The following is a 27,900-nucleotide window of genomic DNA, read 5'->3' as shown; positions in this document are numbered from 1 at the left end:
CCTATAACAATCCGGATGGTTCTTTTCCTCTTTGTTCCGGAGGACACGACGTCCACAGTTTCCAAAAACTATTTGAAATGTGGAGTCGTCAGACCACAGAACACTTTTACACTTTGCATCAGTCCATCTTAGATGAGCTCGGGCCCAACGAAACCGGCGGCGTTTCTGGGTGTTGTTGATAAATGGCTTTCGCTTTGCATAGTAGAGTTTTAACTTGCACTTACAGATGTAGCGACCAACTGTAGTTACTGACAGTGGTTTTCTGAAGTGTTCCTGAGCCCATGTGGTGATATCCTTTACACGCTGATGTCGCTTTTTAATGCAGTATCGCCTGAGGGATCGGAGGTCACGGGCATTCAATGTTGGTTTTCAGCCTTGCAGTGATTTCTCCAGATTCTCTGAACCTTTTGATGATATTACGGACCGTAGATGGTGGAATCCCTAAATTCCTTGCAATAGCTGGTTGAGAAATGTTGTTCTTAACAATTTGCTCATGCATTTGTTGACAAAGTGGTGACTCTCGCCCCATCCTTGTTTGTGAATGACTGAGCATTTCATGGAAGCTGCTTGTATACCCAATCATGGCACCCACCTGTTCCCAATTAGCCTGTTCACCCGTGGGATGTTCCAAATAAGTGTTTGATGAGCATTCCTCAACTTTCTCAGTCTTTTTTGCCACTTGTGCCAGCTTTTTTGAAACATGTTGCGGGCATCAAATTCCAAATGAGCTAATATTTGCAAAAATAAAGTTTTTCAGTTCGAACGTTAAGTATCTTGCCTTTGCAGTCTATTCAATTGAATATAGGTTGAAAAGGATTTGCAAATCATTGTATTCTGTTTTTATTTACGATTTACACAACGTGCCAACTTCACTGGTTTTGGGTTTTGTAGATCACACGTACACGCTAATTTCTATTTGCACGGGCTGCTTAGCATGTGCTATTTAGATCTTAGTAGAAGAGGCCCTTATGTTAGCGCTTTAGCTAATGAGATGTTCACACAGAAAGTTGTGGTGTAGGAATAAAAGAAAAATGTAATCAGATAAGCAAGCTAACGTTATTGCTTATGCTAACATATATGCTTTAACTATAAAAAAAAAAAGACGAGGTGTTGATTGGAATCTGGTGATAATTGGAGAGACGATATTTCCTAAATATTAACTTTTTTTTTTTTTTTTTAACTTTTGGAGTGCATGAAAAACTGCTCCCTGCAAGGCCATGGTCATTTAAAAACCACTAGATTGTACAACCATTGTTGTAGTAGTGGTAAAACTGCTGAGTCGGCACTATTGGCGCTGATGAGGTGGTTGTAAAGAAAAGTACAACATGTAAACACACATGCATGACTTTCACGCCAACATTTTAAAGCGCATGCAGAGCTCGACAACGCTGTTGACTCAGGGTGTTAAAGCCAATGTTTTCTGACCCACCCGGTGACTCCAGTATAGGAGACTGCAGTAATTGGTGCTTTATACCAGTGTTTTCCCACCTTTCTTGAGCCAAGGCCCATTTTTTGCGTTGAAAAAATGCGGAGGCACACCACCAGCAGAAATCACTAAAAAACGAAACTCAGTTGACAGTAAAAAGTCGTTGGATATGACTTTAAACCATAACCAAGCATGCATCACTATAGCTCTTGTCTCAAAGTAGGTGTACTGTCACCACCTGTCACATCACGCCCTGACTTATTTTGTATTTTTTGCTGTTTTCCTGTGTGTAGTGTTTTAGTTCTTGTCTTGCGCTCCTATTTTTGGGGTATTTTCCTGTAGCAGCTTCATGTCTTCCTTTGAGCGATATTTCCCGCATCTACTTTGTTTTAGCAATCGAGAATATTTCAGTTGTTGTTATCCTTCTTTGTGGGGACATTGTTGATTGTTATGTCATGTTCGGATGTAGATTGTGGACGCCGTCTTTGCTCCACTGTAAGTCTTTGCTGTCGTCCAGCATTCTGTTTTTGTTGACTTTGTAGCCAGTTCAGTTTTAGTTTCGTTCCGCATAGCCTTCCCTAAGCTTCAATGCCTTTTCTTAGGGGCACTCACCTTTTGTTTATTTTTGGTTTAAGCATTAGATACCTTTTTACCTGCACACTGCCTCCCGCTGTTTCTGACATCTACAAAGCAATTAGCTACCGGCTGCCACCTACTGATATGGAAGAGTATTACACGGTTACTCTGCCGAGCTCTCGACAGCACCGACACTCAACAACAACACATCATTTGTAGACTATAATTACTGGTTTGCAAAAAATGATTTTAACCCAAATAGGTAATAGATAATCTCCCACGGCACACCAGACAGTGGTTGAAAAACACTGCTTTATACAATTCATATACGCAGTTAATAGCAGCAGTACACATAAAAGTCCACTAGGTGGCAAATGACAAACATTCCCATTACATGTTCATGAAAGGCCTACTGAAATGAATTTTTTTTATTTAAACGGGGATAGCAGATCCATTCTATGTGTCATACTTGATCATTTCGCGATATTGCCATATTTTTGCTGAAAGGATTTAGTAGAGAACAACGACGATAAAGTTTGCAACTTTTGGTCTCTGATAAAAAAAAAAGCCTTGCCCCCACCGGAAGTAGCGTGACGACACCGGGGGAAGGACTGCTCATATTTTCCTATTGTTTACACCAGCAGCGATAGAGATTCGGACCGAGAAAGCGACGATTACCCCATTAATTTGAGCGAGGATGAAAGATTCGTGGATGAGGAACGTGAAAGTGAAGAACTAGCGTGCAGTGCAGAACGTAACTTTTTTTGTTCTGACCGTAACTTAGGTACAAGGGTTCATTGGATTCCACACTCTCTCCTTTTTCTATTGTGGATCACGGATTTGTATTTTAAACCACCTCGGATACTATATCCTCTTGAAAATGAGAGTCGAGAACGCGAAATGGACATTCACAGTGACTTTTATCCCCACGACAATACATCGATGAAGCTCTTTAGCTACTGAGCTAACGTAATAGCATCGGGCTTTACTGCATATAGAAACAAAACAAATAAGTCCCTGACTGGAAGGATAGACAGAAGATCAACAATACTACCAAACTCTGGACATGTAAATAAACGGTTAATGCTTTCCAGCTTGGCGAAGCTTAACAATGCTGTTGCTAACGACGCCATTGAAGCTAACTTAGCTACGGAACCTGGACAGAGCTATGCTAAAGACATTAGCTCTGCACCTACGCCAGCTCTCATCTGCTCATCACGACCCGTGCTCACCTGCGTTCCAGCGATCGACGGTACGACGAAGGACTTCACCCGATCACAGATGCGGTTGGCGGCCCGGATTGATTGATTGATTGAGACTTTTATTAGTAGGTTGCACAGTGAAGTACATATTCCGTACAATTGACCACTAAATGGTAACACCCGAATAAGTTTTTCAACTTGTTTAAGTCGGGGTCCACTTAAATTGATTCATGATACAGATATATACTATCATCATAATACAGTCATCACACAAGATAATCACATTGAATTATTTACATTATTTACAATCAGGGGTGTGGAGGGAGGGGGGGGGGGGTATGGACATCAAGTAGTGGACATAGAGAGAGAGAGAGAGAGAGAGAGATCAGAAGGCATAAGAAAAAGAATCTGCATTTGATTGTTTACATTTGATTATTAGCAATCCGGGGAGGGTGTTAGTTTAGGGTTGTAGCTGCCTGGAGGTGAACTTTTATTGCGGTTTTGAAGGAGGATAGAGATGCCCTTTCTTTTATACCTGTTGGGAGCGCATTCCACATTGATGTGGCATAGAAAGAGAATGAGTTAAGACCTTTGTTAGTTCGGAATCTGGGTTTAACGTGGTTAGTGGAGCACCCCCTGGTGTTGTGGTTATGGCGGTCATTTACGTTAAGGAAGTAGTTTGACATGTACTTCGGTATCAGGGAGGTGTAGCGGATTTTATAGACTAGGCTCAGTGCAAGTTGTTTAACTCTGTCCTCCACCTTGAGCCAGCCCACTTTAGAGAAGTGGGTAGGAGTGAGGTGGGATCTGGGGTGGAGGTCTAGAAGTAACCTGACTAGCTTGTTCTGAGATGTTTGGAGTTTAGATTTGAGGGTTTTGGAGGTGCTAGAGTACCAGGAGGTGCATGCGTAATCGAAAAAGGGTTGAACGAGAGTTCCCGCCAGAATCCTCAAGGTGCTTTTGTTGACCAGAGAGGAAATTCTGTAGAGAAATCTCGTTCGTTGGTTAACCTTTTTGATTACCTTGGTTGCCATTTTATCACAGGAAAGGTTAGCCTCTAGAATGCCGGAGACGGAGGAAGTCAAGGTGAGGTCGTTCGGCTAGCGCGTCTGCTATCCTCAAAGTGCTCCTGGTTGTGTTGCTGTAGTCCGCCGCTAATACACCGATCCCACCTACAGCTTTCTTCTTTGCAGTCTCCATTGTTCATTAAACAAATTGCAAAAGCTTCACCAACACAGATGTCCAGAATACTGTGGAATTTTTAAATGAAAACAGAGCTTTTTTGTATTGGATTCAATGGGCTCCGAATACTTCCGCTTCCACTGTTGACGTCACGCGCAAACGTCATCATATCGAAACGTTTTCAGCCGGATGTTTGCCGGGAAATTTAAAATTGCACTTTATAAGTTAACCCCGGCCGTATTGGCATGTGTTGCAATGTTAAGATTTCATCATTGATATATAAACTATCAGACTGCGTGGCCTTGAAGAATAAGTTATTTGAGTTTGTATTCACTTTTTCCGTGCACGTCGACTCCGAATGTCAAACCTGAAGCCGTGACATAACTTTTACGGTGGCCACAGCTAGACCCTGGAACGGATTATTGCCCTTGTTTCCTGTGTTTATTTGAGGCTTGAAGACTTCACGACGTCACGATGGGCGGAAAATATAGAATGTCGTAAAGAAGCAAGTGTTTTCTGCAGAAAGTCCATGCTGGATCAATACCGGATCAATACAGGACCACGTGCACGGAGCAAAACATCCCAGCCCTCACATTTCTTGCACACAAGAAACATCATTCTTACCGTGGACAAACACGGCGCTCTCCTTTCTCGTCTCTTCAGGCGTCGCTCTCCATCCCGCAGGACGATGAAGAGGAAGATGAGGAAGGAGAAAGAGAAACGCTTGGAGGCTGCAGAAGAAGAAGGAGAAGATGATGATGATGATGATGATGGAGGGGTGAAGAGCCGCTTGCTTTTGCCGCAGCTCGCTGGAGTCTGCAAGGAAAAGATGCTGCTGGAGGCATAAACTCCCCCCCCCCACACACACACACCCCTCCTTGCTGACACCCTGACACACACACACACACACACACACACACACACACACACACACACACACAGGAAGGAGCTCATCCAATCAGGTTTCCACGTGAAGCAATCACATTTATTCTCTTGAAGACAGAAATCTGCAGCCAAGAAGAAGACAGTGTCAAATCACATTATCCATCCATCCATCCATTTCCTACCGCTTGTCCCTTTTGGGGTCGCGGGGTCTCAGCTGCTAACAATTTGTATTTATTTAAATTAAGTTAAGTCAAATCAAATGTAATTTAAAGGACATGTTTTTAACACTTAAATTGACATTTATTTTGAAGGGACATTTAATTTTGAAGCTATTTCAAAGTACTTCCTCAGTGTATAGAGTGGCATGTACACAACATTGAATTGGTAAAGTTTTTAATGTTTTCACAACAATTGAGCTTTCAAGAAACTAGTTGTTTACAAAAATACAACGAAAAGAAATGTGAGGTTGTGTTTACGTGCGTCGACAAAATGTACTTGAAAATCTGTCAATATTTACTTGATAATTATTGATAGTAATATTAGGTCTAAGACAGGGGTGTCAAACGTACGGCCCGAGGGCCGGATCAGGCCCGCGAACAGGTTTTATCCGGCCCGCGGGATGAGTTTGCTAAGTATAAAAATGAACCTGAAATTTTTGAATGAAAGAAACAGCTGTTCTAAATGTGTCCACTAGATGGCACAATAGCAATTCTTTGTATCTTTGTAGATGATGCTACATATGTACAAAATAAACCTCATGATGTTAGTACATCAGTCGAGGAAAATGATCAAACTGCATAAATAACATCTTGTAATTTGATTTTGATATAATTGTTTTATCTTGATAGATTGAAAATGAACACCAATGAGTTGGCTGATGAACATTATCACATAATGTATTCAGAAAATACAAATAACGACAAAAAAAGTATATATACTATTAACCGCAACAGGTAATTGTAAAAAAAAAAAAAAACTTTATGATTTGTACAATTTCAGAATGTGCTTGTTCTATTTTTAAACAAATAAAACAATCTGAAGTTGTCTTTATTTTTAAGTTATCGTGCCGTGATTTTACCAGTCCGGCCCACTTGGGAGTAGATTTTTCTCCATGTGGCCCCCCATCTAAAATGAGTTTGACACCCCTGGTATAAGACATAGGTGTCAAAGTCTATGGCCCCCGGGGATGATATTTGATTAGTATTAGAACCGGCCCGCAGGCCACAGCCGCCTGCTGCTGTTTTGCATGCACCAATACTCCATCAGTGTTGGCTCTAGGAATTTTCAAAATGGGGTCCCAGGGACCCCATCAAGTCATAAAAATGGGGTCCCACAGTCCATTTTTGGGGTCCCACTTTTTTTTTTGTAACCGTTTTGAAAATAAATGATAAATGTATGCATTATCCTGTTATAGCTCACATTCTATATTGTGTTTTGGAAAAAGGTTGTCATAAACGTTACTTAATTCATAAAAAAAATATAATACAAAAGAAAATAACCCTGATAATAACCCTGATAATATAGGCATCAATGCAGTCTTTTTTTATGTATTAATTTAATGTTGTCACAAAAAGTTGTTTCGTTTGTGTCATCAATACTCCTATCAAGATAGATAATAAAGTACAATAATGCTAGAAAATAAGGGACAGTAATTTAAAGATAATAGTTACTAATGATATCTAATTTGTGGGGGGAAAAATAATTGTTTTAGATGTTTTTATGCTTTTGCACAAAAAAAAGCAAAGTTCTCTTTGCGGTAGAGTATAGAAAATAATTCATTTTTTTTAATTATTAAAAGCTTTCAGATGATTTATAGAAAATAATTCTTTTTTTTTTACTTTATTAAAAGCTTTCAGATGATTTATTGATGCTGTTTGGACACCGTACTGCCATAAAAAGCGAAGTTACTGTAGATGGATTTTGCACAGTCATCAAATCCTACTATAGAGAGTCATTCGGTGATTTATTGGCGACCATTTGTAAAACAACTTTTACATGTTGCAGGTCTGCTGTGACTTCATTTGAGGAGATCAATGATCAAGCAGTGACTTCCAATCAACTAATGAACCTTCTCGAACATTACAGGAACGGATGGATGTGACGAGGCCAACACCGCAGCACTGCGAGCAGGGGCGCCGAAAAGGGGGGTAAAGGAGACGGATTCTAGGGGCCCATTATGGAGGGGGGCCCAGAGAGGCCCCTAATGATGATGAAATTATAATACAGGGGGCCCTGTAAAGATTATTTTCATGGGGCCCAAAATCCCTAGCGGCGCCCCTGCTGCGAGGTTGGAACATAAAGTAAAAAAAAAAGAAAGAAAAGGAAACAATACAAAAAAGATTTTTTTTTTTTCATTTTTAGAAATACATTTGGTCTTTTGATGAAAAAAAAGAAAAAAGTGCAGCATTTGAAATGGTGCAAGATTGCTTTTTGAATGGCTCCATCTAGTGGTCAAACTGGTGTACTTCTTCTCCATTCATGTGATCCTATTTCAACACAAAAAACACTTATGAGCTGTAAGTATATATACTGAGGACGTTAAAATGATTTTAAAAAATTAACTTTTAAGATCCTATTTAAACAAAAAAACACGTATGAGCTGCAAGTACATATACTGAGTATGGGACGTTAAAATTATTTAAAAAAAAAAAAACTTTAAAGATCCTATTTCTACACAAAAAAACACTTATGAGCTGTAAGTACATAAACTGAGTATTCGACGTTAAAATTATTTTAAAAATAAACTTTAAAGATCCTATTTCAACACAAAAAACACTTATGAGCTGTAAGTACACGTACTAAGTATAGGACGTTAAAATTATTTATAAAAAAACCTTTAAAGGTCCTATTTCTACACAAAAAACACTTATGAGCTGTAAGTACATAAACTGAGTATGGGACGTTAAAATTATTTTTTTTTTAAAAACTTTAAAGATCCTATTTCTACACAAAAACCACTTATGAGCTGTAAGTACATAAACTGAATATGGGACGTTAAAATGATTTAAAAAAAAATAAACTTTAAAGATCCTATTTCAACACAAAAAACACGTATGAGCTGCAAGTACATATACTGAGTATGGAACGTTAAAATGATTTTAAAAAAACTAACTTTAAAGATCCTATTTCTACACAAAAAACACTTATGAGCTGTAAGTACATAAACTGAGTATGGGACGTTAAAATTATTTTAAAAAAAAAAACTTTAAAGATCCTATTTCTACACAAAAACCACTTATGAGCTGTAAGTACATAAACTGAATATGGGACGTTAAAATGATTTTAAACAAATAAACTTTAAAGATCCTATTTCAACACAAAAAACACTTATGAGCTGTAAGTACACGTACTAAGTATAGGACGTTAAAATTATTTATAAAAAAAACCCTTTAAAGATCCTATTTCTACACAAAAAACACTTATGAGCTGTAAGTACACGTACTAAGTATAGGACGTTAAAATTATTTATAAAAAAAACCCTTTAAAGATCCTATTTCTACACAAAAAACACTTATGAGCTGTAAGTACATAAACTGAGTATGGGACGTTAAAATTATTTTAAAAAAATAAACTTTAAAGATCCTATTTCTACACAAAAACCACTTATGAGCTGTAAGTACATAAACTGAATATGGGACGTTAAAATTATTTTTTTTTAAAAACTTTAAAGATCCTATTCCAACACAAAAAACACGTATGAGCTGCAAGTACATATACTGAGTATGGAACATTAAAATGATTAAAAAAAAACTAACTTTAAAGATCCTATTTCTACACAAAAAACACTTATGAGCTGTAAGTACATAAACTGAGTATGGGACGTTAAAATTATTTAAAAAAAATAAACTTTAAAGATCCTATTTCTACACAAAAACCACTTATGAGCTGTAAGTACATAAACTGAATATGGGACGTTAAAATGATTTTAAACAAATAAACTTTAAAGATCCTATTTCAACACAAAAAACACTTATGAGCTGTAAGTACACGTACTAAGTATAGGACGTTAAATATTATTTATAAAAAAAAACCTTTAAAGATCCTATTTCTACACAAAAAACACTTATGAGCTGTAAGTACATAAACTGAGTATGGGACGTTAAAATTATTTAAAAAAAATAAACTTTAAAGATCCTATTTCTACACAAAAACCACTTATGAGCTGTAAGTACATAAACTGAATATGGGACGTTAAAATGATTTTTTTTTAAAAACTTTAAAGATCCTATTCCAACACAAAAAACACGTATGAGCTGCAAGTACATATACTGAGTATGGAACGTTAAAATGATTTTAAAAAAACTAACTTTAAAGATCATATTTCTACACAAAAAACACTTATGAGCTGTAAGTACATATACTGAGTATGGGACGTTAAAATTATTTTAAAAAACTAACTTTAAAGATCCTATTTCTACATAAAAAACACTTATGAGCTGTAAGTATATATACATACTGAGTATGGGACGTTAAAATGATTACAAAAAAAACCTTTTAAGGAGTCAAGTTGTTAGAATTTAAGGAGTCAAGTTGTTAGATTTTGTACAGTTTTAACCCAGCTGTAGAAAGAGTTGCAATATCCAACCAAACCATGAAATAACGACAACAAAGCGTGCATACATATAAAAACATATATTTATTATTTTCTTCTCTTACTGTCGGTTACAAGGTGACATTCTGTACACGTTAAAATAAACCATGACATGCTTTTCTGTCCAGTGGTGAGGATACTGATGATATATTGTGTGACGAGTAAAGTACATGAGAGTAAAGCGATGCAGTATTCATCCAAGAGAGAAACAAGCACGCTTATGTTGAAATTAAAAAAGGTTTGGAAAAAAATTATTTTAAAACTTTTTTTTTTCCTAATGTGAAAAACAAAATCCGTTACGGCGGGAGAAATAAAGCAGCATTTAATCTTTTTGGGTACATTTCCGTTTTCCATCTCATCAAATCAATTTAAAAAAAAAAAATGAAACCAAACAATTTGAGGTCAAAATATATATTTTTTTAAACATAATATGAATAGCTGGGTTTTCTCTATGTATGCTAAAACAATTCAAATGTTTTTCTTAAAATACTATAAACTTATTTTGAAAAGCAATCTCTTATAGGGTTTTTCTTTATTGCCATTGTTACTTTCTACAGTATTAACTAATGTGCAAGTTATATATTTAAAAAATGTTTTTTTTGTGCTTTCGTATTTTTGACTAAGAAAAACTGTGTGGACTTCCTGCAACATTAATGTGGTTTTCCTCTTAACATTTTTCTATGTAAATTCAAAGCTGAGGAAAGTCAGGATTTTACAATATATATATATATATATATATATATATATATATATATATATATATATATATATATATATATATATATATATATATATATATATATATATATATGTGTGTGTGTGTGTGTGTGTGTGTGTGTGTGTGTGTGTGTGTATGTATGTATGTATGTATGTATGTATGTATGTATATATATATATATATATATATATATATATATATATATATATATATATATATATATATATATATATATATATATATATATATATATATATATATATATATATATATATATATATATATAATCTACAGCTACAGCCTGAACAACTACAGTAAAAATAACAGATTCCCATTCCTGATCTGGATACTCTAAAGCTACAGTCTGATCAAAATAATAATTTCCCTTTCCTGATCCGGATTGCCAAATTAAATCTAATAGTATTTGACAATAGTATTTCACATACAGGAAGTATGTGAAGATCAATGCGAGCTCTGAAGATGCAGGAAGAAGGAATGGAAGCACGTCTCAGCAAGTGGTTTTGCCTGCGAGACTAAAGTGGTTCAGGTCCGTCCGAGAACGTTTCCAATTTCAAAGAATCCAATCAAGTCATAAAACACAACTCTGCTTCAATAACCTCCATCACAATGACGCCTCAGCGCTGAGTGGACAAACAGCGAAGAAGTTCAAAATCAACGTTTAACGCAGACGTTCAACGCAAACGTTTTACGTAGACGTTCAAGGCCGACGTGCAACGCTGACCTTTAAAGACGTGCTAAGTCAACATTCAGCATTAGCGTTCAACGCCGACGTTCAACACAGACCGTTAATGCAGACGTCTAAAGTCAATGTTTAGCGTGGATATTCAAAACCGACATTCAAAGCCGATGTTCAAAGTCGACGTTCCGCCCTTGACCTTCTAAGACAATGTTCGAAGACAACGTTCAAACATACTTTTAATGCAAACTTTTAACACGGACGTTCAAAGTCAATATTCAGCGTTGACGTTCAAAGTCGATGTTCAACGCCGACTTTCAAAGACGATGTTCAACGCCGACTTTCAAAGACGATGTTCAACGCCGACTTTCAAGACGACGTTCTAAGACAACATTCAACATCAACGTTCAACGCAGGTGTTCAATGCAGACTTATAACGTAGACGGTCAAAGTCAATGTTCAGCGCTGACGTTCAAAGAAAAAGCTCCTAAGATGACGTTTGAAGACTACGCTAAAAGTCGACGTTCAACGCACTCTTAACGCAGACATTCAAAGTTGATGTTCAATGCCGACATTTAAAAAGTGACATTCAACGCTGGCCTACAAAGACAACGCTCAACGCAAACTTTTTAATGCAGACTTTTAACCCAGACTTTCAACACGGACGTTCAAAGTCAATATTCAGCGTTGACGTTCAAAGTTGATATTCAACGCTGACTTTCTAAGACGACATTCAACATCAACGTTCAACGCAGGCGTTCAATGCAGATTTATAACGCAAACTTCTTAACGCAGATGTTCAAAGTCAATGTTCAACGCTGACGTTCAAAACTGACAATCAAAGACAAAGTTCTAAGATGACGCTTTAAAGATTACGGTAAAAGTCGACGTTTAACGTTGGCGTACAACGTTGACGTTCAACGCCAATGTTCACGACGATGTCCCACACCGACATTACATGCCAACGTTCAACGCAGACTCTTAACGCAGACGTTCAAAGTTGATGTACAACGCTGACATTTAAAAAACTGACATTCAACGCTGACCTTCAAAGACAACGTTAAACGCAGACTTTTAACCCAGACTTTTAACGGAGACGTTCAAAATCAATGTTCAGCGCTGACATTCAAAATTAACGCTCAAAGACGACATTCAAAGATAAAGTTCAAAGACGAAGTTCAAAGATAAAGTTCAAAGGCGATGTTCAACACCGACATTCATGCCAACGTCCCACTCAACGTTCAACGCAGACGTTCAATGTTGACTTTTAACGCAAAACTTTTAACGCACATGTTCAAAGTCAATGTTCAGCGTTAACGTTCAAAGACAACGTTCAACATCAACGTTGAAAGCAGACGTTCAACGCAGACTTAACTCAGACATTTCAAATCAATGTTCAGCGCTGACGTTCAAAACTGACATTGAAAGACGACGTTTAAAAGTTGAGGTTCAACGATGACGTTTGACGCCGACGTTCAAAGTCGACTGAACGTCGACATTCAAAAGACAACGTTCAACGTTGATGTTTAAAGCCAATGGTCAATGTCAACGTTCAACGCTGACATCTAGCAACACACTCCCCAAAAAAGAAAGCAAAGTGTTTTCATTCCAGGTGAGGCAAATCTTCCTTTTGCTCGTCCACAATGCCGATGTTGTTCGCCTTGTAAGCTGCGTTCACACTTCACACGTTTGGTTTGTTTGGTTAAGTGTGAATCAAACAATTAAGCCGTGACCACTTGAGAGACGGGTCACCACAAGTGTAAATCCTTGAACACGGTTCAAGTTTATGTGCCACAACAAGAACAAATAGCATTGCACTAAGCAGGATGCTTTTTGTTGAACTTTTTACTTGGGACTTGTGATCGTTAAAAAAAGATGTACAGTACTTGGGAAAAAAACTAAACATCTTTGGCTTAAGTGTAAAACAGGAAAACCCCCGGTCTGTGGGCCAGAAAAGTCTTGTTTGTTCTAACAAGACCTAATCTTTCTTCGATTTTATTAATATTTCAGAGTAAATTCCGAATCCTAAAAGCACTGACAAAGCCGGGACATTGATGCTATGCTGCTGACAGCCCTTAGGGGGCACATTTGCATGTTTGACAGGGGTTGCAAAGCTAAAAACAAATAAAAACTTAAGAGGTTATTTTTAAAAAACATTTATATATATAATACCTTATTGACCTAAATATAAAAATTTAGGAGCCTGAACTTAATACAAATGGCGCCAAGTCAAGTGAGTATGAGCTTTTCTTCCTGTCACTCACAAACACAGATTGGAGATGCAAACAGAGACACACTGGGGGAAAAGTGTCTCATAGATTGATACAAGTTATGTATTCATCCTTTTTTTACTGATATGGAAAACATTTATATATGTATATGTATGTAAGTATGTATGTATACATTTTGTAGTTTTAGTCTTTTCCTAAAAAATGCGAAGTTAAGAAGATGGGTTGTCTTATATTCGGGTCAATACGGTACATTAGATATAGGATGTCTTCATACATATAGGAGGAGCAAAAGTATTAAACTATTAGATTGAATGTGGAGTATTTATATTTTTCAACTACCAATTCCCTTCATTTAAAAATAATCTCCCTTCATTTGTTTCCTGTGGAAATTTAAATATTTGGGTCAAAAATATATTATTCTTAGACTATCAGGTGTTTAAACCCATCCACACTATTTTCAAAAATAATGTAACAATAAAATCTCTGTTGAAAAATGAAATTCACCTTAGGTGGTTTACTGTACGGCCACACTAGCTCCACCTGCTGGTCAGGTGTACACATACAGTTAGGCACAGGAGTGCAATTAAACAATCAATATTTCTTTCCTTAAAGGTCTTGGACATATTTTTGGCACACCTTTTCCATCATAACTGAAAGTACAATCACATTTGTATTGTTTTAGTTCAAGTCCATTTGAGTTGCTGTCCAAATACTTTGGCACCTAACCCCATCAGAACTCTGACAGTTCAAAGTTTCAAAAGTGACCTTTTTTAAAAGCGTCTGCTAACCCAGAAACACATCTAAAAGGGTTAAAAGGTGCTGGTAGCTCACACCAACAATAGCATGTGCACAGGGACTGCGCTCAGGCAGGAAATTGTTGCCACAGCAACTACACGGCAGAAGAACTCAGAGTGGTTGTGACTGAGTTCTGTGGAAGGTGTGCGATAGGTGCGTCTGGTTGTGCCCGGAAGGAACCGACTGGTTCTTGGCGTGATGATGCGGTTGTGGCTGCTGGAGGATGTGCACCACCCGATTCAGGCTATCGATGGAGGCAAAAGCCAAGTACTGGCAGCAAAGCCAGTCCTCCAAGATTACGCCGCACGCCGAGTCCATGGAGCGCTCGGCGAACTTGATCATCATCAGCGTGCGCTTCAAGTCCAGCCAGTTCTGGAGGGTGGCCTGGCGCTGGCTGGAGGTGGCCGCCGTCACGGGCCCCGAGCTGCTACAGCCCAGAGCTTGAAACAAGTCTTCCCGGGGCCCCCAGAGCAGGCACTGCAGGCAGGCCCGGGCGTCTGACATACGGATCCTTTCAGAGGGGTTGACAGTGAGCAGTAAGCGGGCCAGATGCTGCAAGCCGCGCGAGTATAGCGATCGCACCGGTAAAGGGGGCAGGTCTGCCCAAGTGTACTCTCGCTCCTTTAGCTCTGGCGTCTCCTCAAAGGGGTTCTGCCTGTGTAGCATCTCGTAGATGAGAATCCCCGTCTGGAACTCGTCGCACTTGCGAAACTGGGTGGCCGTGATCATCTCGGGCGCCAGCCGCGAGTGGTCCCTCAGGACTCCGGGGTCGGCAGCCATTAGGGGGCTTTTCTGCTTGGCTTGGGAAAAGTTGCTTATGATGAGGCGGGCGCAGCAGGTGACGTGCGCAGCGCTAGTGGAGTTGCTGCCGTTGTTGTTGGGCTCCAGGGGGTTGTGGCTGGGCTGGCAGTGAACCAGCAGGAGGTTCTCTAAGCGAAGGTCACAGTGGGTCACATGATAAGGCTTCATGTGCTCCAGACCCGAACACAGCTGGAGCAGCAGGAGGCACACCTGGCGCTCGTACAGCTCTGGGTTTTGGGCGTGCTGTGAAGCGCCTTGGTGGACAAAGTCGGCCACCGTCTGGAAAGGCACCTCGCGTGTGATGACCACCACTCTGCTCTTTAAGCGCGCGGTGCCACTCACGACGCCGGCTGTACTTTCAGCCGATTCATTGTTTGGAGACTCTGTTTGAACTTCTCCATTCACCTTCTCACCTTCTACTTCTTCAGTCTCCTCCTCCTCCCAGGGCAGCAGGCGGGTGGGGACATCGGCAAGGAAGTGTCCACAGTCCTGCTGGATGTTGAAGTGCAATGGCAGGCTCTGCCTTACGGCTAGACTGTGGAATAACTGCTGCTGAGTCTCTTTCATTTTGCTCCGGCAGATCTAGAAAAACACACTGGAGATTAATATGCAGAGATTTGCTTCAAAAACATCCCCAGAGAAGTAAGAGCCCTTCCAGTTATGCAAGAACTACAACATCACCAGGAATACAGTTGAATTGAAGCATCTGCATTTTTTTTCACACACAAAATACTTTGCGGCAGATATCTGACCTTGACGGCGTAGTTGACCAACGGGTCCTTTGCGAACGAAGCGGTGTAGTAGACGGCGTCTCCGGCCTCACAACAGGGTCTCCCCGTAGTCAGCTTGAAGTGGGACCAGCTGTCAGTCCCGAACCTCAAGTGGTCTTTCTGGCCGGCCATGAAACGATCCTCGCACTTGGAGGACAGCTTCCTCAAGGTGTCCGTGTGAAGACCACGAATCCTGCCCACCACCTCATCCCAGCTGTCCAAGCCCCGGTACAGCGCTGACCTCTGGTGCTTGGATGGGGCAGTGCTTTGACTCGTTTTGCGACTACGTCCAGCAACAGACTCTGTGCTTGGGTAGACTTTCTTCTCCCTGGTGGCAGCAGCTGGTGTGACCAACGAGGACACGCTGTTAGTGGGGCGGGCCTGGGCGATGGAGGCCGACGGAAGCTCCAGGGAGTCACCGCTCTCCTGGTCGTGAGGCCGCTGTGGCTCAGAGCTAAGCGAGGAGCTCTGACTGGCCGTCTCCCAGGTAGTGTCCAGGTCATAGAGAGGATTGGCGACGCTTAGGTTGGTGCCGCCAGGTTTGGCCTCCGCCCGAGGCCTAAAGGCGCCCTGCAGGGGCTCCTTACTGCCAAGGTTGGGCTCTGTGCTGGAGCGGGGTACCGCCTTTTTCGGCAGGGGTGGAGGGGTAGCCTTGGGGAGCGGTCGGTCTGTGAAGGCTTCCAGGTCGATGGAAGCAAGGGTGTCGTTTGATGCTTTCATGCTCCGGGGCTGTTTCAGCGGAATCATGTTGGCTCTTGATTGACCTAGAGGAGATCACATGAGTTACAACTTTGCAGAGGAATGGGTTACTAGGCAAAGAACAACTTGTTAAATTTTGGCGAAAAGGTGCCCAATTATTTGAATCACTGGAAGGAGGTGGTGTACAATACCAGTCAAAAGTTAGGAGACGCTTCCTCATGCTTTTAAATGAGAATGTGTATTCAGACTGTTGACTGGAACTGAATGCCACAGTAAAGTGTATGTTCCGAGCATAACAAACAATGTCAATTTACAGTTCCAGTCACAGGTCAGTTTGAGTAACAAGAGTGCTACAGTTATAGTAACAGGTCAGTTAAAAATACATTAACAAGAGTATTAATTACAGTAACAGTTCAGTTATAATCAAAATGGTAAATGGAAAATGGGTCGTACTTGTATAGCGCTTTTTTACCTTTTTTAAGGAACTCAGAGCTTTGACACTATTTTCCACATTCACCCATTCACACACGCACATTCACACACTGATGGCGGGAGCTGCCACGCACGGCGCTAACCAGGCCCATCAGGAGCAAGGGTGAAGTGTCTTGCTCAAGGACACAACGGACGTGACTAGGATGGTAGAAGGTGGGGATTGAACCAGTAACCCTCAGATTGCTGGCACGGCCACTCTCCCAGCTTCGCCACGCCGTGTAAAGTAACAGTAATAGAAACATGAACAGCCTGGTGTGCAACTCTTCTACTTCTGAAGCCCTGCACAAAAAACATGCACCTCTACTGTATTGCCGGTGCTATTAATTGTAATAAAAATAACCGCATGAGTTGGACAGACTTGAAATTTCTCACACAACTCAAAAGTCACACTCTACAAAACACAGGCTGTAACTTAGGGGTGTTTAGTGAAAACACCACGAAATTTGCTACATGTTTTTAGGGGACTGGCGACTGCAGATGTGAGAAATTGTAGCAAAATTGGTTGGAAAAACATGTCCACCATTACGCACAATGTATTTGTATAAGTCCTCCAGCTCCTACAACTACTTTCATCCCAAAGAGGCTTGAGCATTAGACCTAATGATAATAAAACTTGGAAGATATCTTAGATTATATGTATGCTAGCAACTAGCATCTCCTACAAAGCATTTCTGATACAACCGTAGAGGGTGCCATTAACAGCAGAGTGACTTGAAACAAGCTGTAAGTTGAAATATTGCACTGTTGTATTATGAAGGGATGACAAATGCAACAGTGTGGTGTGCCATTTAGCCAACATTAGCCAACGTTTGTTGCATTTGATAAGGACACAGCACAGTGGTGTTTTGATACAAGCTTTAGACACACAAATCTTAACCACTCAAGCTGTGAGGATTAGAGTGTGCTTTTCAAGATGTGACCTTATTTCTCTTGACTGACAGACGCAGATGGCCTAAAAAACAAGTTTATGATGGGGGAAAAAGCAATGGAACTGAAAACTGTTGGAAGTATGAAGTGACTTTTCACAAAAACTTTTTAACGCCCACTTTTGTAAACAGTATGTTGAAAGTCTGCAGCACATTAGGTGATATCATTAAATGTCCATACTGCCAAACGATATTTGGTGGTATTTTAACAGTATTTTTTCTTTCTCATGAGTAAAGTCACATGTCGACACACCGTCGTCTTAGCCTCAAAACAGTTAGGATGAAGTAAATGGGTCTGGTTAATCCTCCCTGGAACCAACATCTTTGATGGTGTGTGTTAATCCAACTGCCCGTCTTTCACTGCAGAGATCTTGACTTGTTATGTAAGACAAACGTAAAAATTTAAATATATTCGTGCAGGATGGTCATACTGGTAATACTTATTGACAGTGATTTCACATTCCTCCTTTTTACAAATAATCCCTTTTTTCCTAAAGTCTTTTGTTTTCCATGACACAAATTCTCATTGAGCTTGACAATTTTTACTAGTTCCTTATTTCCAAACTATTCTAACTTCAAAATGTTCTGTTCATTCAGGATATCCCGCTAAAACCTTTCCTTGCCTCGTACTTTCTACTTTGTCAGTCATTTCACATTTCTGTGACAGTACTTCAGGTTCCAAGCATGTCTTCACAAAAATGAAGTTGCTGAAGTTACTGACTTGTTGAAAGACCCAAGTCAAAATAAATACATGAAGCCTTAATACACTATTATTTATTAACATTACTATCTGCCTTTACACAGATAATATTGCCTTGTTTAGGTTGACAGGTGTTTATTTTAAAATATGGGTCGTATTTGACAATAATCAGACCACCTGATGCATTGCAGTACTTCAACACTGCATGTTAGAAAAATACTTTCAGTTACAGCAAACTTGACCAAACCTGTTGCTGGAGTTCAGTTACTTATTTTGATAAGAGTAGCAGAAGCAAATAAAATGTACACAGAATATACAAGTAATGAGATATAAATATGTCATAACCAAGCGGAAAACAAGCCTACCTCAAGTCCTCCAAAGCCAACAAACGCTTACATCCCAGAAAGTCTGATGCCAATGGGCATGCTCAGAGCTTAATGCTCCCTGAATGAGACGATGTGCTTACATTAACAAGCGTGTCGACTGTAGATTACCGCTAGCCAAAGAAACACACCATGTCTCAGGTTAAATAAACAAAGATATTGATCCCTTATAAGTTACATTCAAGAACATCACATGATTACTTTTGCATAATTCAAAATGTCTGAAAAGGAGTAGGAAGAAGCGGAGCTTATTTAATCCTACCATTAGTTCATGACTAAATATTACCTAATAATGTGATCACTTCCGGTGTTTAAATGTCATCGTTGACCAAGAAGAGAGAATGTGTAACAACAGAAAGATAGCTTATTCAGTCATGAAAAGTATAAACACAGTAGTAAAAACAGTCAGAAATATTGTATAATGAATAAATAAACAGAGAATCAATAGTGCTAAGAGGAAACCAGAACCCGGAGACTCTCTTCTCTTTGTCTTATTTGGGGAAATATTTCCAGTGAAATAGAGACAAGTAGATATGACGATGTCATAGCAGTGTGTCACCATTGTTCGCCAAGAAGGGGAACAGCGCTACAAACTGGAACTACTTCTGCTAGCGAGGGACTTTAATTTACCAAAAATTAAATACTTATTCAAACTCTTCAAACTGTTACAGTTGTACTTTGTCTGCATTCTTGTTCTTTACTGAGAAAAAAATATATGAACTAAAGATTCAATTAGAGATTCAATTATTTTTCCTCTAACAAATAAACAGGACCCATGTACATTTGTACACTGGATCAATAATCATTTGAACAGAATTATCAGGGCATTCAATCGATTGCACCTGGACTGTTCAGTTTGTTTTAGAAGATGTTTTACCTCTCATCCAAATAGGCTTCACCAGTTTATGCTCAATAATCTAAGTCTAAGAATAGATCTGACCAATATTAGTCCGAGCATTGAGAATGAACTGATGAAGCCTACTTGAATGAGATAGGAAACATCTTCTAAGACAAACTGAACAGCCCAGTCGAAGGAATGCCCTGAGAATACAATGACCTGGTTGAATGACAAAATCCAGAGACATTTGAATGGAATGCTAACAAGTTTGACTCCATCCTAACAACTAATGTTGGGCTGGGAGAGGTCTCACTGTCGTTCTGCACCACAATAAAGCAAAATCAACCTTTAGAGGGTAAATACTTTAGACCCTGCACTATGCTCTCAGACTATCGTAAGCCAGTAAGCAGTGTTGGGACTAACGCGCTACAAAGTAACGTGCTACTATAACGCCGTTATTTTCGGCGGTAACTAGTAGTCTAACGCGTTATTTTTTATATTCAGTAACTCAGTTACCGTTACTACATGATGCGTTACTGCGTTATTTTACGTTATTTTTTATGTAGTATCAGCTAGCAACAGAAGATATGAGTGTGTTTTATTGGAGCGCTGCAGTGTCGTCCTTCTGAATCTTCCTGTGTCACAAGCGTGAGAAGAGAAGAGGCGCGCTATGTGTGTGTGGAGTGGGGGTTGGGGGATGTGGGGGCGTGGGGGGGTTTTCCGTCTGTGTTTACTAACAACAAGACATCATGGCGGAGCCGAAGTCGAGTTTCTTAACATGGATATATTCTCACTACTTTTCTTTTGTCGAGCACAAAGAAAAGAGCATTTTAGTTGAATGTAAGTTGTGTCTTACTGCCCAAAACAGAAATTCAAATCTGCTGAAACACCTACAAAAGCAACATGCTTCGACGAAGCTAGTAAAGAGAGACACAGACTCCGATGTCACTTCACCTCCACCTAAGGATTTTAACGGAGGCACTGCTAGCCAGGACAAAGTTGATAGAGCCATAGCAGCGTATGTGCTAGAAGACATGAAGGCTATTTATACAGTGGAGTCACCCGATTTCAGGCAACTAATTAGCATGATACCGGCGTCAAACAGCAAATGCCACGGAAAACATTTTCCAAGTACCTGGACACAGTGGACAGTGAGTACATAAAAAAGGAAAGCGAGCTAAAGAAAACACTCCAATCTCTGCCTCTGCTCATCATTTAGCACTGAAGGTAAACACACTCTGTCAATTCTCTTATATACTGTTGCTCTTTCATTCTAGAGTGTTTGATTATCACATCACTCTAAATGTAGACTATAAAGTTCACAAACATAAAGAGGGATCCTAGTAGGCCAGGCCAATCTTTCCTTATCTCTAAACTAAAACTGGGGAAATGCGGAGAGTGTTCTGGGCTTCAGTACAGTGTTGATCTCCTGAAGACATGATTTTATTTCCGAATTCCTTGAGAGAAAAAAATGCCTGGTTATGCTTTGTGTATGTCATGTGTGCCTTCCTTGGGTGAAGCCAGGTTTACAGCTATGTTGTTATTGTGCTGTTTGTTGCTTATGTATGTTATGTTGCAGCTATTTAAAATAGTTTTGTCAATTTGTTCTGGCCTGAAATAAATTGGCCCTTTGAAACATATCTTTGTCTTTGTGTGTTGTATGTAGACCACATTGCTTAGCAGAGTTCAGTGATGCAAATGCATGCCAAGTTGATCAACAGATTCTATTATTCTCCGGTGCAATAACAGTACTAAAATGAAGGCTAAATGGGCATTAATGGGAGACTTAAAAAAAAAGAAAAGAAAAAAAGAAGTAACGAAATAGTTACTTTTCACAGTAACGCATTACTTTTTGGTGTAAGTAACTGAGTTAGTAACTGAGTTACTTTTGAAATAAAGTAACTAGTAACTGTAACTAGTTACTGGTTTTCAGTAACTAACTCAACACTGCCAGTAAGCATTAACTGATGAAGCTTGCTTGGACAATGTTTAAAACAATCCGAACAGTCCAGTTGCCATCAATGCCCTGAGAATACAATGACTGGATAGAATGAGAATATTTAACAGACCTGTAAACCTTTTGAGAATTGCATTTATTGGAGAACTAACAGCAGTTTGTAGTTTTTCATGTATCATTTTGAAAATCATTGAATCTGAAAACCCCATACACTTATTTGACACAAAATAAGACACACATACTTTCTGTGTTGTTCTTACCAAGGTTACTGTACGTGGCGCTGCACTGGCTGGAGGCGGGCGAGTGCGAGCGATGTGACTGATTCTCGTCATCCTCCGGCTCCCCAAGGCTGGCGCTGCGTTCGCTGGTCGAGGCATCCTGGTTGGCGCGGTTGTTTTCTTCGCACTCCCCGAACACCAACCCCAGATTGACTCTGGCGGGGACAGGGGTGGGAACGGGACGTTCCCCATCCCTGGCATTGTTGGCGCTGCCAGATACCTGGCTGTAGGTAAAAGAGATATGACGGGTTAGGTAATAGTGTAACAACATCAGATTGTTTGCCTAAATTCTGTTCATGACCAAGTTGAATTATGCTCCACAGTATTAACAAGCAGATTAAAAATACATCAGAAAGTATTTATTTAAATTCACCATCGTAGAGAGCAGCAGTACCAAAGCTGCCTGTGCTGCTAAGCCGAGATGTAGCGTTAATAGTGGTGACCGCAGCAAACGGTAAATCACAGGACTGACGAGAAATATATATATATATATATATATATATATATATATATATATATATATATATATATATATATATATATATATATATATATATATATATATATATATATATATATATATATATATATATATATATATAGTGTTGAAAAAAAAATTTTTTATTTTATTTTAAGTTTTATATCAAAAAATTATTGAAAAGTTGAAAAAACAATCAATTCCAACTTCTATTTGCTCTTTGTAATAGTTTGAATTGTTTGGATGGGTCATAATTATAGTAGGAAGGTTACAGTATTTGTACTCAAACTATAGTTGATTAAGTAAAGAACTATCAGTTCACATGATCCTGCTGCTCGGTTGCTATCACGTGACCAAGAGGCACTTCAGTGATTCAAACGATGGTCTATCGAGAATCCCATTAGGCTACTGTGCAGTGCAGATTAGAGCATATTTTGAAAGGTGTAGAGCAAATATATATAAGCGATCATGAAAAAAATATTTGAAATGGGATGGAGTGGATTTATACACTCTTAAGAAAAATATTTTTTAAAGATTTAAACCATTTATCATCACCAAGACTTTTCTGCTCGCCACGATCTCACTTTATTTGACACTTGCATGGAATTAGAGAACAAAAGATTGGAGGCCCATCATGTCTTTACATCTAAAGCGGTCCACAAATTGAGCATTAATCCGTGAAAGCCGTGTTGCTGTGATCGTGACGCTAATGAGAAAAGGGATACGTTGTTTGCAGTTGATTTCCTGCTAGAAATATTAGTTTCATCTACTATTCATGTCTGCTGTTGTTTTTTTATGTAAAGTTCATATTTTGTCATTATTTAGCTATAGATGTCCCTGTTGTTCAGCATGAATGTTTGCTAGCGATTTCAAGATTCAGTATGCTGTTGAACCTAGGAGATATTTATTTATTTAGTTTATTAAGACTATTAAGGATATTTTCTTGATGCAAACAAATAGCACCAAAGACGCTTTAATGCAGGGGTGTCAAACGTACGGCCCGCGGGCCGGATCAGGCCCACGAACAGGTTTTATGCGGCCCGCGGGATGAGTTTGCGAAATTTTGGAATGAAAGAAACTGCTCTTCTAAATGTGTCCACTAGATGTCGCAATAGCAATTCTTTGTATAATTTTAGATGATGCTACATATGTAAAAAAAAACAAAAAAAAACACATGATCTTAGTGCACCAGTTGAGAAAAATGAGCAAACTACATAAATAACATCCTGTAATTTGATTTTGATATTTTTTTATTTTAATAGATTGAAAATTACACCTATGAGTTGACTGATGAACATTATCCCATCATTTATTCAGAAAGTATAAGTAACGACAAATAAAGATAGAATACTATTAGCTGCAACATGTATGTGTAAAAAAACCCATCAACATTATGATTTGTTCATTTTCAGAATGTGCTTGTTCTATTTTTAAACAAAAAAAAAAATCTGAAGTTGTCTTTATTTTTAAGTTATCGTGCCGTGATTTTACCAGTCCGGCCCACCTGGGAGTAGATTTTTCTCCATGCGGCCCCCGATCTAAAATGAGTTTGACACCCCTGCTTTAATGTGGTCATCCGTGTCGAAAAAAGCACCTAGGGCTTTCCTGCACAACAACTAAGCTTTTAGTTTCTGTTATGAAAATCGACAATAAAAATACAGTGGATTGGACAATCACAATATGTATTACTAGAATTTAATATGGCGTTAGTTTATTTGCACAACCAGGTCTTTGTAGTTATGTTTAGGCATCTCAACCACAAAAGAACACAAACTAACGCAATCTCTTGTCCTTTCTTTACGTTTAGTTCTGCTTCCTTACACTACAAAAATAGTAGAGAATAAACTCGATTGCATCACAGAGAGTTTCTCAAACAAATCAAATGTTCAAACATTTTACAAAGTGATCCCTGCAGACCCGAGCATGGTCAGATTGTGTTCCACAAGATGATGACAGTGATATTTAAGAGCAATTTTCTTTGACGCACTTACGTTTATTCCCTGACTTTATTACCTTTATGAACAACTTTTTTCAGGACTCTATAAAAGCTCTTTCCTATGTCTCTTATTGAACACTTAAGAACAGAACAGCAATACGGCATTTTCTGCTCAAACTCTACACTCACTCTCACTTGTTTTAATGTTACGCTCAAGCTGGTTGACCATCATATTAATTAAGCCGCCTGACCATCATGTGAATTAAGCCGTCAAGAATAAAAACGGATGTGACGTCATATGCAACCCAGCAACTACTGTACCTGAATAGATTTCTATATTTTTTGTAGAGTGTATACATTTTGGGCGTAAGTGTAAACTGTTAAATTAATTTCTTCTCAAAAAATGTTGTGTAAATATATATACACATAACTATCAGTTATTGTTATTGGTTATCAGTTATAAAGGTCTGGAAAGTATCTGTTAATGCAGGGGTGCCTAAACTTTTTCCACTGAGGGCTACAGGCTGACAATTCAAAAGATGCTAGGGCTATTTTTGTAGTTTTCACCTTTACAACTATTACAAGACAGTTTGTAGACTTTTTTCAAAAAACTAGAAAAGGCAATTTCAGTAGAAATTTCAAGTGAATGCTGAAGAACCAAAGAGCCAAACTAAAATGCTAACAGTTAGCATGCTGGCCAGATAGCGCCAAGTAACAAAATGTATTAGCAAATTGAGCTAAAAAGTTTGCATGCTAATTTAAGCATGCTTACAGTTAGCATTAGTGAAATACCTAAGTATATGACACTGAGGTGTACATTGTACCTGCTAAAATAGCTAAAACAATCTACCATGCTTATGTTAGCGTTCTTAACTGCTAACTGTAACATGTGTCAAGTACCAAATACATTACTCTGAGGTGTGTACCTGGATTTTTTATTTCAATGCTAGCCTGCTCACGTTAGCATGGCTCAAGTACCAAAATATGACTGAGGTGTATACACACAAAATTTGCTTTAAAAAAAGCTAGCATAATAATGTTAGCATGCTAACAGGTATAATTCTTCAAGTAACAAAATATTACGCTGAGGTGTATACCTGTAAAATTAGCAAAAAAAGCTAGCATGCGAATATTAATATTACAATTATTATGCGTCCTTAGCTATTGTATTGTGTTTAGAGCTGAAACGATTCCTCGAGTAATCCGATTACAAAATATATTCAAGGAATTTTCGCTGCCTCCAGGCATCGTTAAGTTTTTTTGTTTTTTACGGAATTTTGCCTAGTTTAGTAGTCAAAGCTCACGTTTCGCACGGACTGTTTAGGTATTGCACAGCGTGTTTACGTCAGACCATGCGACCCCTGCACTGCACAACACCGCTCCTTTAAATACGCTTGAGTTTAGTAAACTTTTTCGCCGACATAACTCGCAATGGCAGACGCCGCAGAGAGCAGGGGACAAGAGCCATAGCAAAACGAGGAAATTATGAAGCGACAAAAGTTGTCTAAGGTGTGGGAACACTTCACACTAAAATCAAAGGAAAACGCAGTCGTATGCAAACATTGTTAAGTGTAGCTCGCATACCACAATAGCACAAGTCCGATGCTGCAGACCTAGCGAGAAAGCATCCGATTGAGGGACGTCCAGAGGCAAGGTAAGTAATCTAATATCAAATGTAAAAGCAAAAGTTGTTAGTAAAATAAATGTTATTCATTATGATAACCAGGATGTGTTCTTTCACTCCCGCGAAGTCATCAAATGCCGCCAAAATGTGTTGAAAACTAACAACGCTATCCGAGCTGTAGTGTTCAATTAGCCTTTCATTAGTCACCACGCGAAAGTAGTCGTGCAAAGTTATTCGGGTTATTCAAGTCATGCAATCACATGCTACTTGGATAGCTTGCGCTTGCACCGACTATAGTCTCAATAGCATAGGCGCAGATCTAAATTTCTGCCAGTGGGTGCTCAGACGGGCGGTAAATCTGACGCTACCTTTTGCAGTATGCGCGATTTTTGCTTGGTGGTGACTCACCACTGCTTGCACATTTCAAATGCAGTATTAAAGGCACTACCTAATCAACTTTTTATGTTTGATATAATGAAAACTGTTCTTATTGTTTTATTTTTGATACTTTTTGACGTTTATGCGGTCACACCACACAGCACATAGGGCTGTGAGCGCACCTGTTTTTATTAGCACACACAAATTGGCACAATCTACCACGGACGCATTTCAGCTGTGCGTGTCAGCCTTCAATAATGAAAACAGGCCTTTAGGAAATAAAAGACAATTAGGCCAAACACAATAATTGAGGGCACATCTTAACATGTATAATTAAACCTTAATTAAGCAAAAATATTGCCGCGGCCCGGCTGCACCAAACAATAATATAAATCCATTTAATAAAGTCAAAATACAAATAAGGAAATAAGAGAAGTATCTCACACTTCTCTTTTGTAAAGTAAATTTGTACAGCCGATATGGACATCTACATCAACAATATGATTTGCCTGAGAAGCTGGACAGTACACAAAAAAAATAAAAAAATAAAAATAAGTACAAATGTTATTTATTCGATTACTCGATCAATCGATCGGGATATTCGATAGAATACTCGATTACTAAAATATTCGATAGCTGCAGCTCTAATTGTGTTATTGTCTGAGCCGAGCTCCACATTTCAACAGTAAACATTTCTGGATCTTAATTATTGTGCACTTGTTGGTTGGTTGATTGAAGTTTATTTTGAACATGTATACAGTATCAATATGGTACGTCACATATTCTACATATTTAAATTTTTCTTTCTAACAGGAGTAGAAACAAGCAATGCTTATCTAATCCTACCGCTTTTCACTACATAGCAATTACTAATGCATATGTTCACTTCTCAATTTGATCACAATTTATATCGATGCATTCTAAATACAGCAGTTATTCTCACAAATAGTTAAATCAGTTATGATTCACTTAATGAGATGGATATTATCTAATTTTCAATAAATTGATGTTTATCATAATTCTTTTTTTTCGTACTTTGTTAACTCATGTTGTTCGAACAGCCTTTTAAACTGGATCATATTAGTAGATTGTTTAATATCTTGGCTTAATCCATACCATTATTTAATTCCACATCCACCCATCCATTTTCTACCACTTGTCCCTCTCGGAGTCGCGGGGGGTGCTGGAGCCTATCCTAGCTGCCACATACTGAATTCAATTAAGTGTGCTGATTTGTTAATGATGTCTACTGCGACGCATCGTGTTATTCACATGTCAACACAAGGTTGGTTACTCTTACCTGCCATTATTACATGTCAGGTGCATATTTCTTCAGA

General features: G+C 38.8%; 1 protein-coding gene across 4 annotated transcripts in view; it reads right to left on the bottom strand.

Moving 5' to 3' along the window:
- syt12 (synaptotagmin XII) overlaps positions 1–27,900 on the bottom strand; it is a 100,730-nt gene that overhangs the window by 21,753 nt on the left and 51,077 nt on the right. For all 4 annotated transcript variants that reach the window (XM_062064682.1, XM_062064681.1, XM_062064680.1 and 1 more), the window contains 4 exons: positions 22,130–22,371; positions 15,857–16,638; positions 15,518–15,686; positions 5,011–5,117 (listed from right to left, as the gene is read on the bottom strand). In XM_062064682.1, coding sequence (XP_061920666.1) covers positions 5,011–5,117; positions 15,518–15,686; positions 15,857–16,638; positions 22,130–22,371 — 1,300 coding nt within the window. The remainder of the gene's footprint in view (positions 1–5,010; positions 5,118–15,517; positions 15,687–15,856; positions 16,639–22,129; positions 22,372–27,900) is intronic.

This window comes from Entelurus aequoreus, linkage group LG12 (assembly GCF_033978785.1).
Source record: "Entelurus aequoreus isolate RoL-2023_Sb linkage group LG12, RoL_Eaeq_v1.1, whole genome shotgun sequence".
NCBI classification, from domain to species: Eukaryota; Metazoa; Chordata; class Actinopteri; order Syngnathiformes; family Syngnathidae; genus Entelurus; species Entelurus aequoreus.
Note: the sequence above shows the minus strand (reverse complement) of the source record. Positions and strands in the feature narration are given on the sequence as shown.